Source organism: Callospermophilus lateralis, unplaced genomic scaffold (genome assembly GCF_048772815.1).
Source record: "Callospermophilus lateralis isolate mCalLat2 unplaced genomic scaffold, mCalLat2.hap1 Scaffold_323, whole genome shotgun sequence".
NCBI classification, from domain to species: domain Eukaryota; kingdom Metazoa; phylum Chordata; class Mammalia; order Rodentia; family Sciuridae; genus Callospermophilus; species Callospermophilus lateralis.
The window spans coordinates 1,364,655-1,383,356 of NW_027513809.1; the positions used below are offsets into that span (position 1 = coordinate 1,364,655).

Genomic DNA, 18,702 nt, shown 5'->3' on the forward strand with positions numbered 1-18,702 from the left:
TCATTACAATACATTTTGCATTCTCAATGCACTGTATATTTTGTATTTTTATGGACTTACACAAATGATATTAATTTTACAAATTTATTTTCTCATTCAATATGTCTGTGGTATTATTCCATGTAGGTAATGGGGGGTTTAAAATCCAGTACCACAAACAAACAAAAAAATAAACAGCATGAAGGCAACAGGTTAATTCATTTTAACTGTGGTATTATGACTATACCAAAATTTGTCCATTTCCTTTCAGGAGATAAATTGGTTTATTCCTAATTTTTGGATAAATGTGCTAATTTCTTTCTAATTAGTGGTTCTCAAATGTAACATGCATCAGAATCACTTGGAATGCTTATTAAAACAGGTTACTTTAGGAACCTAACCCAATCCCCACAGTTTCTGATTCAGGAGAGGTCAAAGAGCTTTGAATTCTAACCCGTTACCAAGTAATGCTGGGCTTCTGGTCAGGAACCCCACTTTGAGAACTACTTAGAAATATAACTGCTAGGTCACAGATAGTGCATTTTTAACTGTGCTAGATTTGATCAAATTATTTTTATATAACAGTACTAATTTACAATGCTACCAGAAGGTTGAGTACTTATATACTCACATCCTCACCATTCAGACTAACTTCACCAACCTAAATGGGTATAAAATGTTATTTTATTTTTACACTGAATAGTAAGGTTGAAAGAATATTTTCATGTTTATTAGATACTTTGATTTGCTATTCAGGCACATGTCTTTCACATCTTTTGCCCATTATTATTTTGTTTTTGGACCTCTTGTTACATTAATTGTTCTTTCTATATTCTTGATAGCTTTTGTTTGCAACTTACATTCATGGCAAATATCTAGTCCCAGTCCTCAAATCTGTTTTACATCATTGTTTTTAAAAGATACAATAAAAATTTTAAATGTTTTCCCATGCTTTGTCTTTATTAAAAGTTTTCCCTATCTTAAGATTCTATTTTCTTCTTATGTGTACATTTTTAACCAACCTGATTTTTTTCCCTAAAGTGACAATGATCTAATTCCCTAACTTCTAACCTCTAGTATCAAAAGTCAATTGTGCTCAAAACAATTTTGTTTTTTTCCTCCCAAACAATTTTGAATACTCTAAGCTTCTGCTAATTTGGTTTATTTTTTGATTTCCTCTGTCTCTGCTCAAATATCATCTCACCAAAGTAGTCTTCCTTGACCTACCCTATGCAAAAAAAGCCCTACACTTAGGGAGATCTTCTTATCATACTGTAATTTTATTCATAGCACTTAAGACCACCAGAAATATTTGTCTGTATTTTCTAATGTTCATTTAAACCCTAAAAAGTAAACTTTATTCTTCCTTGACCATTTTCATTCACTGTTAAATTATGAATGACTTGAACAGTGCCTGGAATGTAGTAGAAATTCACTAAGTGATTCATTGACTTGTAGGGCCTTCTTGCTAAATTTTTACAAGATACAGATCTGTTCTGGGCTTTTCATTATATTCTACTGATCTTCTTAACCATCCTGGCATTAAACCATATTGTTTATAATGATTTTGTAATAAGTTTTGATAACAAATACATACTTTTTAAGATTGTCTTGAGTATTCTTGGCTATTTACTCTTCTATATCAATTTTAGAATCAGTATTCCACATTCATTAAGAAACCTTATTGTAATTTTGACTAGAACTATTAATTAGGAGAGAACTGATATTTTTCTTTGTATCTTTCCATTATGGATATGATATGTATTAGCACACAGTCAGGTCTTTGTGTCTTCAATATTTTATAACTTTCTTAACAAAAACTCAAAACATCTTATTATCTTGGATTTAAAGTTTTGCCTGATCTGCTCATATTTTTTCTCATTTCCTATTCTTGTCATATTGCAAGAACTGGAGAAGCATTCACTAAGAACTACAAAACCATGTTGCAATAGTAATGTTGACAATTGGTATGTATCCTAGTCCTATACTTGATTCTAATGGAAATGCTTCTAAACTTCACCATCAGAAATATAATCTGTCAACATTTTGATGAAAATCAGCATCATGACTAGAAAATTTCCGTGCTATTCCTGATTTCCTAAAGCTTTTTTTTTTTAACTTATAAATGGGTTGTCAATTTTTTTTATGTATTTTTTTCTGAGATGCACTAAAATAATCATGGATTTTGTCTTGCTACATAAAAATGTAGAGATTACAGTCACAGATTTTTTTTTCAAATGTTTAACTATTTGTCCACTCTTGGTATAACTTGCTAATATTTTATTTGGAATTTCTGCAACTACACTTACAAGTTAGATTACTCTACAATTTTATTTTCTTTACAATTCCTATCAGGACTTCATATTAATATTGGCCTTCTAAGGTGAACTGGGTGGTTTTTCTTTCTTCAGTTTTCTTCTTTCCTTTGTTTTTCCATTCTCTCTTTAATCCTACTTTAGTGGACAATTACACTTTTGTTCTTGGAGAGTTAATAACAATTACTTGTAAAATGGTCTTAAGTCTAGCATTTTGGTTTGAGATGAGGCAAAAGGGAAAACTTCTGACCACTACTTCAACTCTTTAATGATTACTGACTTATTCATTTCTATTTAATGGTTATTTGAACTTATTCATTTCTATTTGCATTAGTTCTGGTAGTTTATATTCTTCCAGAACACCATCTAGAGTTTGCTTATATTTTCAAATCTATTGGCAGAGATTATTTGTAGCATTTTTTTATGACTTTTAAAATTTCTTGTGGTACCTGTACTTATGTCCTTATTTCATTCTTGATTTTGCTTATGTGTTTTTCCCCCCTTGGTCATATTTTCGGAGATCTAATACCTGTAAATAATCTTTTCAAATAATAAACCTCCAAAGTTCTTGAAAAATTTTCCCACTTGTTTATTACAAGTTCTCTTATTTTTGCTCTTTATTTCCTTCCTTCTACTTCCTTTGAATGTAGATATTCTTGACACTTTTCTATGCTGTTTAATACTTAACTCATTTCAATATCTCATTTATTAAATTGATTGTATTCTAATTTTATTTATATTGGTCTTACACATTTTTGGCTAATTTTGACATTTATTTTACATTAGGTTTTTTGGTTTCTTTGCTTAGATTATTTTTCTCAATTTCTTAATTACACCTGTGAATTATCTACTTCTATTTATGCCATGTATCTTTTTATCTTTGGAATGGTTAGGGCTTATAGAACGATGCTAAATAGCAAGCGACAAAAGCTATTCTGATTTTCATTCTAACATGAAGGCCTATCCTGATTCACAGCTGATTCTTGATAAAGCGGCTTTGTTTATTTCCCCTATTCACCCCTCATTCATCCATTTGTAAAACATTATTAACTGCTGATCATGTGCAAAACATTATTCTAGGTACTAGGGATATAGTAGCTGTCTATATAGCCTATATAGTAGTGTCTCTTCACTCACAGAACTGATATTATGGTTTCTCTTGAGGTTTCTAAGTTCCAGTAGATGTTTCTAAGCTCAGTATCTCTTCCAATACCAATAATTACCTCCAATTTTAAACACACACACTTGAATTTATGGCTTCTCTCAGCATCAATAACTAGCCAATATCTATAATGTTCCTGCCACTCCTTATTTCTTGCACCCCAATGTTGAAAAGACTCTTTGATAATATGGAATTATACTCCAAAACTATTCATTTCTTTCTTTTCAGTTAAAAAATTATTTTTTTCTTTTTCTTTTTTGGTACTGGGGATTGAACTCAGGGCACTCGACCACTGAACTACATCTCATCCTTATTTTGTATTTTATTTAGAGAGAGGGTCTCACTGAGTTGCTTACTGCCGCACTGTTGCTGAGGATGGCTTTGAACTCACTAGCTTCCTGCCTCAGCCTCCCTCAGCTGGGATTATAGGCGTTTGCCACTGCAGCTGGCCAGTTAAAAATTTTTAACAGCCACATGTATTTTGGTTTCAGTGAGATATATCTGCTCTAATTACTAAGTTTAATACTGAGAGTAGGAGTATTTTGTTGCCTCTGCAGTATTTCAGACAAGTAAACAGTATCACTATGTAAGTCACCGCTCAATTTCTTCTGTGAGCTTCCCTCCACCTGCATAAATACCTTACTCCCCCCTCTGTATCAATGATGGGGTTTATTTTAATAATGATAAATGGGAGCAATTTACAGACTTGCTTTTCTTCACTTTGTTTAGTTAATTTCAAGGAGAGAGTATCTAAATACCATTGCAAGTATCTTCAATACAGAAACAAAATTCCTATTAAGAAAATTTCACCAATTTGACAAATGTGCTTCAAATTCAGGTCTTCTTCGAATAATGCTTTTTAATAAAATTTAAATTATGTCTGACATTTTTTAGGAGTAATTACCACCATTTATAGTTTTAAAAACAATTTGCAATATTTAACATAGCAATAGTAGTTAAGCAATTTGAATTTCTTGGGTCTATTCAAGTTATTAAAAACGTAAAGTATGACCACATTTTATAAGATCATCAACATGAACATGTCATTAGAAATAAAAACAGAAAACTTTCCGATGACTTCCTATTGTACTTAGGGATAAAAATCTAAACTTACAAAGTCTGTAAGGCTCCCTATGATTGAGTTTCTTCCTTCTTCAAACTCTTTCCAAACTCAACTACATAGGCCTTCAATTCAGTTCCTCAAATTTACTCATGGTACAACTGCTCTAATTTCCATAATGCAGCCTCTTCCCTCTCATTTGAATCTCAGTTCAAGTGTTAATTCCTCCAATCTCCAGACCACCACCCACCCCCACCCATCATTCTCAATTTTTTTTGTGAGCTTCCCTGTTTTATTTTATCACGATACCGTGTTTTATTTCTTCATAGACTGTTAACAATATTTCTGTCTTATTTTCTCATTTATTACCTGTCTTCCTCACTGAAATATATACTCCTTAACTTCTTCTCTCTTTCAACACTAAACTCTTATATCTGCAAAAGATATTTATTACCTGAGTTTTAGAAACACATAAGTTTATTTAGCAGGCTACAGTTGTGGCTCAGTGGTAGAGAGCTTGACTAGCATGTGTGAAGCACTGGGTTAAATCCTCAGCACCATATTATAAAAAAATAAAATAAAGGTAAAATGTCCATCTACAGCTAAAAGATGTTTTTAATTATAAAAAGTTTATTTAGCATTATCATACTGAAGATACACATCAGACTTTTCTGTTATTTCTAATATGAATAGCTGACATAAAAGGAAATAATCTATTATTTTATGTGTTTTATTTCTTTAGCTGTACAGAGAATTAATACTATTTTTTTCCTCCTCAGGTATAAGACTCAAAAAACTCTAGGGCTTAAGTGTTTTTCTTGCACAAAGGAAAAAGAATTTATAACTATTGAACAACTGCATAAGGTTCTAAAACACTCAAAAGAGTTTGTTTACAATTGTGGAACCTTGAAAAAGACCAGTATGAAATAAAAACTCTAAAAGTCTTTGAAATTGCTACAAAATACTAAGTTATAAAATCAATAACTTTTGTAAAGTTGAGATTCTAAACAATATTATTTAAACTATTGTCTTTACAAAGAAAATATTGCTTTAATTTCTGAGCAGAATACATAATAGATTAGCTAAAAGAAAAACAGTTTAAGAAAAAAATAGAAAAATTAAATGATAAATGATAGATCCAAATGAGAATTACATAATTCACTTTCATTTTCTTTTATAAATTTGTTTTAAGAAGGTGAAAACTCTTTTTAGCATGAAATGTACATTTTCACTGTGCTATACCATATGTAAATAAGTAAACATACCTGTTCTGATTTAAGTACATAAAGTTCCTGATGGAGTTTATCGTTTTCACTTGATTGATCTGTCCCAGGTGAGGACTCATTTGTTACTGATGGTGAAAATAACTGTTCTTGCTTGCTTTCTCTTCTAATAGCCACATTTTCAAAAGAAATTTTCTCTTCCACTACTGTTTTTGATTCTTCTCCAAAATCTTCACCTACATTAGATAATGATCCTTGAGAATCCTTGTTTATAATAGTTACCATTCCATCTTGTAAAGGACTTAAATGAACATCACACATGTTTATATTTTCTGCTCTATGATGGTTAATTAGGAGTTCTAGCTCTTGACATCTCAATAGAATTTTCTCTTTTTCTTGCTTTAAAGATTTGACTTCTTCACTGAGAAAATTAACTTCACCATGTTTCTGTTTTAATTGTTCAAAGAGATCAGACAGTTTCTCTGACAATTCTAGCTTTTCTCGCTTGGTTACCTCAAGTTTTTCCATAAGTTCTGTTGTATCTTTCTCAACAACTTCACAGATTTCTAATGCCTCTGCGACAAAAGCTTTGTCAGTATCAAGCATGGCACTTTTCACTTTGATTGTAGCTGGATTTATTCTTTGTAAATGAAGCTCTTCATTAAGTGCTTTAAGTTTACTTTTATACTCTAATTCTTGTTTGTTTTTACTGTCTTCTAAATCATCTTTTACCTTGAGAAGGCAAGTATACTCCTCCTGTAACTCTTGATAGTTAGCTTCAAAATTTTTTTCAGCAAATGAAAATGTACTTCTTTGATTTTCAATTTCTTCATTTAGCTGAATACACTGTTGCTTGAGGGCCTCATTCTCTTTTGTAAGCATTTCCATTTCTTTTTGCCAGCTGCAATCTTTGGATATGGACTTGCTGGAGTCAATGAAAATCAATTTTTCTTCTTGTTCAGCAGGAACATAAATTTTCAACATGTCCTCAAAAGCTTTTTTCTCATTTTGAAGAATGTTATTTTCTGCTTCAAGTTGTGAAAACTTTTCTTTAAGGTCATCCTCTTTTTCCTTTATTTGTTTCTCCAATAATTCAATTTTAAGTTGTAATTCCTGAACTTCTTGTTCAAGCGTACCTTTTTCTTTTTTTTCTTGTCTTAATATTTCGATTTCCTCTTGGAGTTCATGCATCTGAAGGGTCATTTCTTCTGATTTTGAATCCATGATGGACTTCTGTAAATCTTTTAGTTTTGAAATTTCCAAAACCAACTGATTCTGCTTAGTTATCAAATTATCTTTTTCAAATTGCATTGTTTCCATCTTTTGACTCATTAAATTTTGTAAGCCATCTATCTGCTGTTTATAGTGAATGCCTAAGCTATCTTCAAGTTTTTCAATATTTATTCGATGTTCAAATTCTAAATCATCTTTTAGTTTCGAAAGTTCTTCTTCATGACTAAATAGGAGCTGTGTTCTCAGCCTCTCTAATTCAGCTTCTTGTGATTCAGCCATTCTGTCTAATACAGCATTTTTTTCTTTTTCCAACATTTCAAGTTTTATCTTGTAATTTGTAACTTTTGCTTCATGTTTTAACTCTAGTTCTTTCCTAGATTCAGATGCCAGAACAATCTCAGCTTTTAAAGTTTCCACTGTACTTAGGGACTTACGTGCTTCATTCAGTTGACTTTCTTGTTCAGCTATTATCATTCTAGCTCTCTGAATTTGGTCCCTTAAAAAGTTCAATTCTTCAAAAAGGTCATCAAGTTGTCTCTGCAGAGTAGATTTTTCTCCTGAAACTATTCCTAGTTCTTCTTGGAGTTTTTCCTTTTGCGCATTAGTATCTTGTAATTTCATATTCAGTTCATTTATTGCCACGTTCATTAACTTTATTTGATCTTCATTAATTGTAATATTTAAATGTGATTTTAAAACACTCTCAATTTCTTCCTTATGTTGTGCTTTAAGTTCCTCTATCTGTGACATGTGTTGCTTTATTAACTCTTGTTTCATCTGTACTATCTGTTGCCCATACATTTCATCCATCTCTGCTCGGAGTTGTTCTAATCTTTTCTGCATTTCTTGTTCCACCATTTTCTGTACCACATCAGATTCAAACTGGCTATCTGTGTAATGATGTGTTTTCTGAAGGTCTTCAACTGTACCCATTAATTGTTTTATTTCTTCAGAACATTGTCTTTCTTTTTGCTTAGAATTAGCCAGCTCTAATTTCATACTTGCAATTTGTTCTTGTAATTCTCTCATTAATTTTTCAGTGGCTGTAACTTGATCCTTTAGCTCAAGATTCTTTTTTTCTTCTTCTGTTATTCTTATATTTAATGCCTGGATGATCGCCTCCTTTTCTTGTAATTCTTTTTTATTTGACTTTTCTACTTCATCTTGTTCCTTTAGAAAGAAAAGAAAATGAAAATATAAGAATGACATTTTTAGCTTCTGGCAACTTCTTATGGGTGTCTCCTTTTTATAAAATTCTATAAAAAGCAACTGTTGGGCCTGCCCCCCCCCCCCCATTTTTCCCAGTACAAGGAGACCTAGGACTCAGTACATATGAGCAAACAATATAACAGTTTTACCCTTCTTGGGAAGAAATTTCTCTTACACTGTGCTGTGATTAAATATTTAAATTTAAAAATGCAATCTAATTTGCCTAGCATGTGTGAGGCCTTGGGTTTGATTTCTAGCACCACCAAAAAAGCAAAACAAAACAAAAACCAGTCTGACTAAAATATCTATATAAACTATCACATTTTCATTTTTCTTATTAACTGGTCAATATTCTAAATATAAGTATTTCTGATGGCTAGTTATAGTACTACATACTATCTAGACACTCTCAGAAGACACAAAAATATAAAAACCGGTCCTCCCCTGGATTCCCATAAGAAACAAAATAAATAAATAAATACCGGTCCTCCCCTGGATTCTAGTGATTTGAAGGTATTTCATGGACAAGTGCTATAAAATGAGAACAACAACAAGAACTAAAGTGGATTCCTTAAAGTCTTCCTTAACTTTATTCCTGGGGTTTTAAGTGAGTCAGAAATTTAGGGATATGCAATGCTTAAGTGACTGAACAATAAGTGACACCTAAGACCACTACTGTATATTTACAGCATACCAACTTGGGCTTAGACCCACAGTTCACACAGAAAGATAAAAGACCATCAGATAATTTTCCCCAGTTCCTATCTTTGGAACTGGAGATTAGGCTAAGACAAGACATATTAACGCATATTCATTAAACAGTTAAGAGCTATAGTCCCAAAGCCAAGGAAATAAGTGAAATCCATATAACTGATGAAAATATAGGTAAGGAAGTAAAGTTATCTTAAGGAGACACGAGTCCTTGCCAAACAGGACTTTTAGGCGCCTTGAATAAATGTACTAAGAAAATGTAGGCATTGATCAATTGAGTATAGTTCTTGGAAGAAGACCAACGCACCATCAACCTTTTAGAAGTCTGATCCCTCTCGAAAAACCATACTGAATGCAGAAAACAATGTTGGGAGTTACAGCAAGGAGCATTTAAGAAGTTTAGTCTACAGACATGAACATTACTACTCTGAGATGGATGTAACAGGTTATCTCAACCTCATGCCACTGAACATCTGATTCCTCCAACACCCTTTCATCTAATACTTAATAAACAACTTTTTAAATTATTACCTGGCTTTTAAAATTCATCTGTCCATAGAAAGAATATAAAATCCAATGAGCTTAAAATCTGAAGTTTGTGATAATTATTTCTCATTGTAAATTCACAGTCTTATATTTAGACTTAAACATTAACCTCTTGAACTAATTCACCTCTGATATAGCTCAAGAAAAAAAAATATGACTTCTGAGCCTAACAAATAAAGGCCAAATTTTGCACTACATAAACCAAGGTTATCTTGTGCAGCCTCTTGAGTGAGACTATGAGCTGTTGTCTGAGTGTCACATATTCCTTTTCCAATTACATCATATGTTATTACCAAGTGCTGAGCCTTCTTAATTTCTACACTAGAATGCAACATTAGTAAATTAGTGTAATCTATTAATCCTGGTATTTCTATCTGTACAATAAAGATAAATTTCCTCTACCTCCCAGAACGTGTTTGAGGTTAAAATAAAATAATTAAGGTATTTTATTTTTACTGAGCTTTATACAAATATATTCATATACTAGAAAGAAATTTATAAATCATTTGGAACCTATATAAAATGTAAAATCAGGACTGGGGCTGGGTCTCAGAGGTAGAGTGTTTGCCTCACACACATGAGGCACTGGGTTCAATTCTCAGCACCACATAAAAATAAATGAATACATAAAGATATCTTGTTCATCTACAACTAAAAAAAAATTTTAAAAAAGTAAAATCAGTTCATGATGGTCAATTTTAGCTAAACTGTTAATAACTAGTTTTGAAAAATGTTAACATTGATATAAAAATCTGTTATAATTTTATTTCCTGATTTTCTATAAGATGAAAGGAACACTCCTCATAAAAGAAAATAACTTAATTCAACACTGTCCAACACCTAATATGATAACCATAATTCTTCATTCAACTATTAAACACCACAAATTCACAGTTTTCTTTGTTTAGCTTTTTTCAAATTACATGGTTTTAAATCACTTGTTCTATGTTACAAAACTGAGAGCCCTTCAGTCAAGGAAACCTCTATTTTTAGAACTACACCTGAAAGAGTGGGGAATAATATACTTCCTGTTTGTGACTACTATAACACAGGAGGTTTGGAGGATTAGGATAATGAGCCTTTGACTATCAATATAGTTACTTCAGGTGCTCTGACAGAACTACTTCTCAAAGGGATTAAATTTTTTGAAAACTGAGAAATTAAAATATAATAATAAGAACAATAAAAGTATTATTGCTAACATTCAAGTAAACAGTTTATTTTCATTACTAAAATGAATTACATAAATTTTAGATTATCTGAAATTATACTGCCTAGTGACAATAAGAAATAATAAAATCCTAGATCCAGGCACTTTCAACTTAGGCCTCGATTGTCTTTCTACTCTTACCCTCCAGAAAGACAATTCCAAAGCCTATTGCTTTCTAAGTAAATTACTTTTTGCTCCCTATACATTTTCATCATTTCAGCCTGGGTCTTTATGCCCACTCCATACCCCACAAAGAATATCCTGCCTATCTCTATTTGTCATGAATTCATAAACAATTCTCTTGATTACCAAATAGGTATTGAATAGCTGTTCCATATATTATACCAATTTATGGGTAAACAAAATATAAATAACACATTATTCCAGTTTATAGATCTATCTCAAATATTACTTCCCTGCTGATGTCTACCCTGAATCTTTTCCTCATAATTCAGACCTTGTCAAAACATTCATAACACTTGTTACCTGCACTTACTTTTTATTTTGTGGTAACTTGTGTACATGCCGCACCTCTCCATGGGTTCAGGGAAGAAAGGGGACATCTTAAGGTCCGTCATATATCTTTTGCAAGGGTTACTACAGAATAGGTATTCTGTAAACACTTGCATAATCTTTAAATTACCTTAATTGAAAAGCATGCCCTTCTCATAATTTTAATTTGTACATTTCCTATTTTTCAAAGAGGAGTCTCTGGAGTCAGATAACTGAGCTTTGAAATATGGCTCTATCAATACATCACTTCTGCACCTGGATTATTTCCTTCATCTTGCATTGTCTTGGTACCATCATTTGTAAATGATAAAGGTACCCTTATCTCATGGGGTTGTAGTGATGATTCAATGCATTAATATGTGTAAGAGGCTTTGAATACTGCCTGTTATAGAGTAAGTACTTAATAAGTGCTAGTTAAGGCTTTTGTTATCCAAACAATATTCTTGTCTTGGTAATTTCTCAACTTCCTGTAGAATCTTCTGGTTTATAAAATATGCTGTATTATATGTATTCTCCATCTTCATTGTTCCCAGATTCTGTATTTGCCTACTTGCTCAAATTTATTTGAAACCCACAAATCCATACCAATGGTGCTTTCATAGACATTTGAAGACACACACAGAGTGATGGAAAGAAATTTGAGTTACTGTAAAATGATGTTCAGCTACATTCAAACACGGTGATCACACTGCCTTGTTTCAGCTCTCACAGAGCAAAAAAGAGGACAGAGATGGCAAGGATCAGAGTGCAGTGTAGTGCAAGGAGCTCAGAATTTCAACTCTGGCACCTGTTAATGGGGAAGCTTCAGGCAAATCACATCTGAACTTCAACTTCTCAAAAAAACAAACAAAAAAATGGAATCCACTAGCATGAATTGCTTTTAAGATTAAAGATTACAATCCATGTGATACATTTCCTACCAGGAGCACTTATTGACTAAATAATTCCCCCAAACTGGAATATAACTCAAGTGAATAAAAAGAATCAACCACAATTTTTTCTAGTTTAAATTTACAAATTTTCTTTTTCAGAATTTTATAATCATGGCTAAAATAAGAAGAAATACATTTAGTTGGAGGAAAAAGGATAAAAATCCTAGTCATAAAAATAGATTCTCCTGAGACTTTAGTTTAACATAGGCAGATCACTTTTAAGGAGCAGAGTAATGAGTAGTATCATCTTTAAAACTATTACTACGAAATTCTCAATGTTTTTGAAATATATTATTTTATATACTCAAAGAGTTTGTCTCAATTATGAAATTTTGGGTGCATATGCATAAAAAAAGATAAACACCTCCATTAAAAACTTTAACGTTAATTACAAAGCTGCTACAAGTAGGTTGACTTCCTTAAGACACACATACCATTTCATATACTTTAATTTTCTCCTGTAAGAAATTAATTTGCATTTTGAAGTCTTCTTTCTTTTTTTGATAATCTTCTAATAGATGGTCTTGTTCTTCAAGCTGTTGTTGATGAGTGAGAATCTGTTGTTTGGCTTGCAGTAAATCTGCAGCTGTGTTACTGCGAGTGCTGTTTCGTAGAGTTTCACTAGCCTGTAACTTGAAAATAGAAAGAAATCTCAAAATATTAAATTTTGAAGTGACACTTTATTGTACCCTCAGCCCACAGGGGTTCTCTGGAAACTATGCTCACTTCATCGGCTTACTATCTCAGTCAACAAGTTTCCATGCTGTCAACATGCTGATAGGTCATGTGCACTTTGGGTAATGAGCCAAAGAATTTACCTTTCACATTATAAAGCTGAGAAGATAGGAGAAATAAGACAGGCAGACAGGCAGAGAAAAATGCGGACTGAAAGTTCTTCCTGGATTCTTGATGACTTTTCAAACTCTAGTTCCAATTTCTCTCAGAGTTCTGATTGTATTTCTGCCCTTAAGTTCTATAAACAAGCCTGTATTCTTACCTTAAATTCCTCCCTTTTGTTTAACGCAATTAGATTATAGTTCCAACTAAAGATAAATGGAATATATCCAGTTGTCAGTCTAGTTATAATTGAGAACCTAATTAACATAAAACCATACCAGGGTTGGAAAAAGTAGGGTGTAACTGCAGGTTAAATTTCTGCAAAAATACACCTGATAAGACTTTGTAGAATTTTTAAATAGAGACAGGGAAGAAGTACAAAGAAAACAACAGCAAGAAACTACCCAAGAAGTATAAATTAAATTCTTGATTAACATAACACTTATTCACTAGTTTTTCCAGTACGAATAAACAAATGGCTTTATAACAGATTTGTCCTAGAAAGTGAAAAAATTTAAAAATTCATTATAAAAATCGAGTAAGTCTTGTTCTACTTGTAATACTTACTTGTTGGAATTGAATCTGCAATTTTTGACTTTGCTCCGTCAACTCTAAAAATTTTGTCACCGTTTCGTCCCTTTCCCTTCTTGCCTGTTGTAAATTGGCGGTGAGCTGTGTGATAATACTATCTCTTTGTTTAACTGCTGCTTCAAATTCTTGTAACTAAAGGAAATCAGTGAAAATAATTACATTCTAGGCTTATATTTTACATAAAACTGGTTATCATTGTTACAAGCAACTTTTTAAAAAATATGAGATTCAAAACACATCAGTGGAATTCTTACAGGTTTTCCAACTAAATCGTTTTCTATCAACTCTAGGTGAGTCTCACTATAGTGTGCGCCTTGTTCAGAATAAGAATCAATGACACCACATTCTTCTTCCTAAATTAATCCAATATTTTTAATAATTCAGTACTAGCAACATTCCTGAGAGAGGAATTCAAATATTGAATTCCATAGCAAAATCCACTTTAAAACATCACTCTTCACTTTGAAGTTCACTTCTATGGTAATCTGGTTTGCTATTAATGTGACATTACCCCTAAACAGCATATCTGCAAATTTTGTTCCAATTCCATGTTATAATAAAAATGAGGTAACTTTGTTTTGTTAAGCAGTAAAGAAGATCTAGTAACTTTTAGAAATCACATACAGAAAGAATTACATACAGGAGAAAGCTTGGTTAGTAAGTCAAATGGTTTTAAATAATAAAAAATATTAGTATCATGAGTAGTTTTATATACTGTACCATTAATAAATTGGTAGGCTTTCCTGTTTTCACCACATTACAGCAATCATTTACCTGTATAAAAACAATTTCCTGATATATTATGATAGACCAAATTTTATTTACCTAACAATAATATTTCTACTAACTGTGTATCTTTTACATCTAGGGAAAAATGCCTTAATAGCAAAACAAATATGGTAATTATATTTAACTGAAGTATCTAAGAGGCATATCAAATGCCAATCATTCCTCAAACATCTAAGTTCTTACAATGCAAAAGACACTTTCATTTAAGTTAACTGAAGTTCTAAGTGCAGTTCCTATTTAGTCTTCAGAAAGAAAACTAAAAGCTTCAAGTTACTAGATCTTCTTTTACAAAATGCTTCCTTAAAATTAGCTAAATATATTTTTAAAATTAAGCCTTATTTATTTTCAAATAAAACCATTTACTGGTATAAATTTTATTAAAGGCTAGTAAGCAAGCCAAGGGAAATAAAGAGGTAAAGAACACTCCCCTAAAAACTTTCCTCTGGGGATAGTACTATTGCTAGTCATGCATATCCAGACAGATGTGGGGGCTTTCTTTAACATATCACCACTTGTCTGTAGAACAGATATTTTGTAGTAAGAGAAAGGAGGATGATAGAATATGTATATAGGGTTTAAGGAGTGGGAAATTAATTTCTTATCAATTAATCATTTAATTGCCTTTTTACCACTAAGAATACAAAAACCAACTTCATTCCTGCCCACATTCCTGCCCATATCTTAAGCCTTCACAATTCTATGTTAATAGAACCCAGGAGAATGAAATTGTTAACATTGAAATATGTAGGACAGACTAGTCAGAATGTCTAGAGTTAGGATTAAGTCTGTATGAGCCATGACACATTAAAAAGTAAAAATCCTAGGACTGAAGATGTAGCCCAGTTGTAGAGCATCTGTCTAGCATGTGCAAGGCCCAATACCCACAACTGCCAAATAAAAGGGGGAGAGGGTCCTAACTAAGAGACTTTTAAAAAATCAGTTTGATTCCTCTACTTTTATTCTAAGAATAATCTCTGAGAAATAAAGCTAAAGGGAAGGCAAAAAAACAAGTTTTGTTAACACATTATTGTAATTGGTGAAAAACCACAAGAATGTAGAATACTACTTCTAGATATAAAGTCACTTGTGATAATTTTCAAATTATAATACTTCTAAATTTCAATTAGTTTTTCATGACTCAGAAATGACACATTCTAATTTCAGTACACACTAAAATTTCTATTTTGAAGTAACAGTGTAATAAAATGAATATTTGTAAATATCATCAAAGATCATGTCAAATACCATGTTATCAGTATTACATAAATTATTTATCCAGTATAATAGTTATATCTAATACCTCTATAGCAAATATTCAGTTAGTTCTCCTCTAATTCAGTTTAAACATATTTATAATGCCCCACAATGAGTTGGTTAGGATCTATCTCCAAGTACTTTCTGGCCATCATGTTGCCCATTGTTAGTTCTCCTCTAATTCAGTTTAAACATATTTATATTGCCCCACAATGAGTTGGTTAGGATCTATCTCCAAGTACTTTCTGGCCATCATGTTGCCCATTGTAGAGTTGTCTTGAAGTGCCTGGACTGTTATGATCTGCTCTGAGTTCGCTGTTTAGCCCTGAGTGCTAGTCACAATGCAGCAGGTTGAAGACAGCCTACTGGAGGACTGTCACAACCTTCATAACTAAGATTCTCAACTTCTTATCTAAGATTTTTTTCATAAGTTTGCAGAAGAGTTCTCAAACTTCACCTCACTCTCCTCCATTTCATTCTTCTCATCCTCATCTTTAGTTAGTTGCAGGCCTTCCCACCAAATTCCCCAAGCTACAGCATATAATACTCATCAATATACAAACTGAAAGCCCTGTTTCTCCACTCCACAAAAGCAGAGTTGCTATCTGATCTTTGCTCTCATCAGTGATGAGACCTGAGTCTCCTTCAGGCAACAGACATTTTTGACAGAAAAGTGATCTCACCTCCAGACTGGGAGGTATGATAGTCAAGCAGCTCAGAAAGGCATCAGTAGTTATTGGGAGTCCTCAGAGCTTCTAGGTTTTAGAGAGTTTAAGAGAATGCCTCTGAAATTTTTTTCCCTGTAGTTTTCTTTATTTTGTGCCAGCTCAGAAAAAAGCTCAAGGCAAATTTTAACAATGTCTTTGTGAATGACTTTCAAGATTTTTCTCTGCTGAAGCATTTTCTTGGGAGATGTTCAGAGGCAGGTCCTCAGAGAACCACACCATGGAAAAAGTTGAGATAATTCTGGTTTGCAAGTACAAGGCTAGCCTGAGCAACTTAGCAAGTAAGTTTCAAATAAAAACAGCTGGGAATGTAGCTCAGTGGTAGAGCGACCCTGGGTTCAATCCCCAGTAACAAACACACACCCACACTCAAACAACAAAAATAAAAACTAATATGTTAATTTAAGAACATAGTTTTTTGAGCTGGGATTGTGGCTCAGCGGTAGAGTGCTTGCCTAGCATGGGCAGGACCTGGGTTTGATTCTCAGCACCACATTAAAAAATAATAATAAAATAAAGGCATCGTGTTGTGTCCATCTACAAAAAAGATTCATATTCATTCTCATTCTCTCTCTCTCTCTCTCTCTCTCTCTCTTAAAAAAAGGACATAGTTTTTCTATTAGAAGCCTACAATAAATTCAGACTTATGAAATATACTAAGTTGCTTAAACATTCAGAGTAAAGAATAATTTTCCATGTACTCTAAACTTGGGAGCAAAGAAATGACAATCATATCTAAAAAGAATAAGATAACAAAGTGATACTTATTGCAAACATATAAAGAAGGCAGGTATTTCTTAAGAGACCAATGCCTATTGTATAGTTTATCACCTAAAATAAAAATCATCATTGTCAGGCATGGTGATGCACACCGTTAATCCTATCTTCTCAGGAAGCTGAGACAGGAGGATCACAAGTTCAAAGATAGCCTGGGCAACTTAGTGAGAATCTATCTTAAAATAAAACTGAAAAAGGGCTGGGAATGTAGCTTGGTGACAAAGTGCTTTCCTAGCATGTACAAGGCCCTGAGTTCAATGCCCATGCACACGCACAACACTACAGCAACATTAATTCCAATAAACATTTATATATATAAATGTGTATATATGTGTGTATATATATATATATATATACACACATACATATATATACACACATACATATATATACACACACTAGTATTCAAACATTTGTAAAAAGCATTACTATAAAAATCATACTAATTATAAAATTTTTACTGTGTTAAATGGCTATCTTAAAATGGTCATGGATCCTAGAAATGCAGACTCACTTTCCTAAAAACCAAGATAGGGCTGCTATATAATTAAGAATTAAGCAATTCAAACAGTTAAGACTTTAGCTAACCACTGGAAAAAGATACAGCAGTAAAATATTATTTTCAGTTTTTCAATCCATTTATATTATATTATGTTACCTTAAATTATATTAAATATATACAGAAGCATATAAATTTATAAGAAATAAAGTACAAAAAATCAATAATTTCAAAAAAAATATCAATTTTATCTATGACATTTTTAATTGGGATATGTTAGTCTTACCTCCGAAGTATAATCTTCTGCTGTGGTTGAAATCTCACTTTCCGGCTACAACAAAAGTAAAACATGATTACAATTATGACATTTTTCCCCTGCTAAATATCATACTTTACAAAAAAAAAAAAATCCTGCTTTACTAAGACGTTGCTGTTAGTAACGATAGAAAATTCAAAAAAATACTATTAAAAAACTAGTAAAAATTATCCAAATCTTTAAAAATTTCATTTCATTATGAATTATAATGACTTATAATAATGCATGTAAAGTTTATAACAAGGCATTGTTATAAATACAAAAGTACCAAGAACTTTTACATATATAGTAGATGTCATCTGTAAGCCAAAAGCATCAAAGACACCATTCCTCTAATTCATGTAACTCTTTTAAATAAAAGTAAATCCTTAACATGCCATCAGAAAAGTTCAAGTTCTTTATAAGAATCATCAGTTCTTGATGCTAAAAAGTCAATGACTTTGTCAAGCTTCCCTCAGGTGGATGTTAATGACTTTTCACTGCCACTACTTTCTAGTTAGAGGTAGAATGTTTTAAAATCTGGATGAATACTTACATCAATAGAAAAGACCTCCTCATGCTTAAGCATTTCTTCATTGTTTAGAGTTCTCATTATTGTGGATTCAGGCATCACGGCTGATCCAACACCCTGAGAACTATTTGTGAACATCTCCTCACTCTTTGATTGATCAATATTCAAGCCATGAACATCATTTTTACTGCTTGAGGTTTTCTTCTTTTTTGGCTTCTTATGAGGGTTTTGTCCATCCAATCGAGCTCTTCTTTGTCGAAACTGGGCAAGCTACAGGAAAAAAGTATCATTAATATCAATGATAATTTTT

The 18,702-nt window shown here is 32.2% G+C and overlaps 1 protein-coding gene across 1 annotated transcript in view; it reads right to left on the reverse strand.

The window, feature by feature from the left end:
• Nucleotides 1-18,702, reverse strand: part of LOC143389434 (A-kinase anchor protein 9-like) — a 72,677-nt gene that overhangs the window by 34,033 nt on the left and 19,942 nt on the right. The window contains exons 3-8 of the mRNA XM_076842497.2: nucleotides 18,417-18,662; nucleotides 17,852-17,896; nucleotides 14,242-14,295; nucleotides 13,498-13,653; nucleotides 12,528-12,725; nucleotides 5,782-8,142 (exon numbers count right to left, since the gene is read on the reverse strand). Of these exons, the coding sequence (XP_076698612.2) occupies nucleotides 5,782-8,142; nucleotides 12,528-12,725; nucleotides 13,498-13,653; nucleotides 14,242-14,295; nucleotides 17,852-17,896; nucleotides 18,417-18,662 (3,060 nt within the window). The remainder of the gene's footprint in view (nucleotides 1-5,781; nucleotides 8,143-12,527; nucleotides 12,726-13,497; nucleotides 13,654-14,241; nucleotides 14,296-17,851; nucleotides 17,897-18,416; nucleotides 18,663-18,702) is intronic.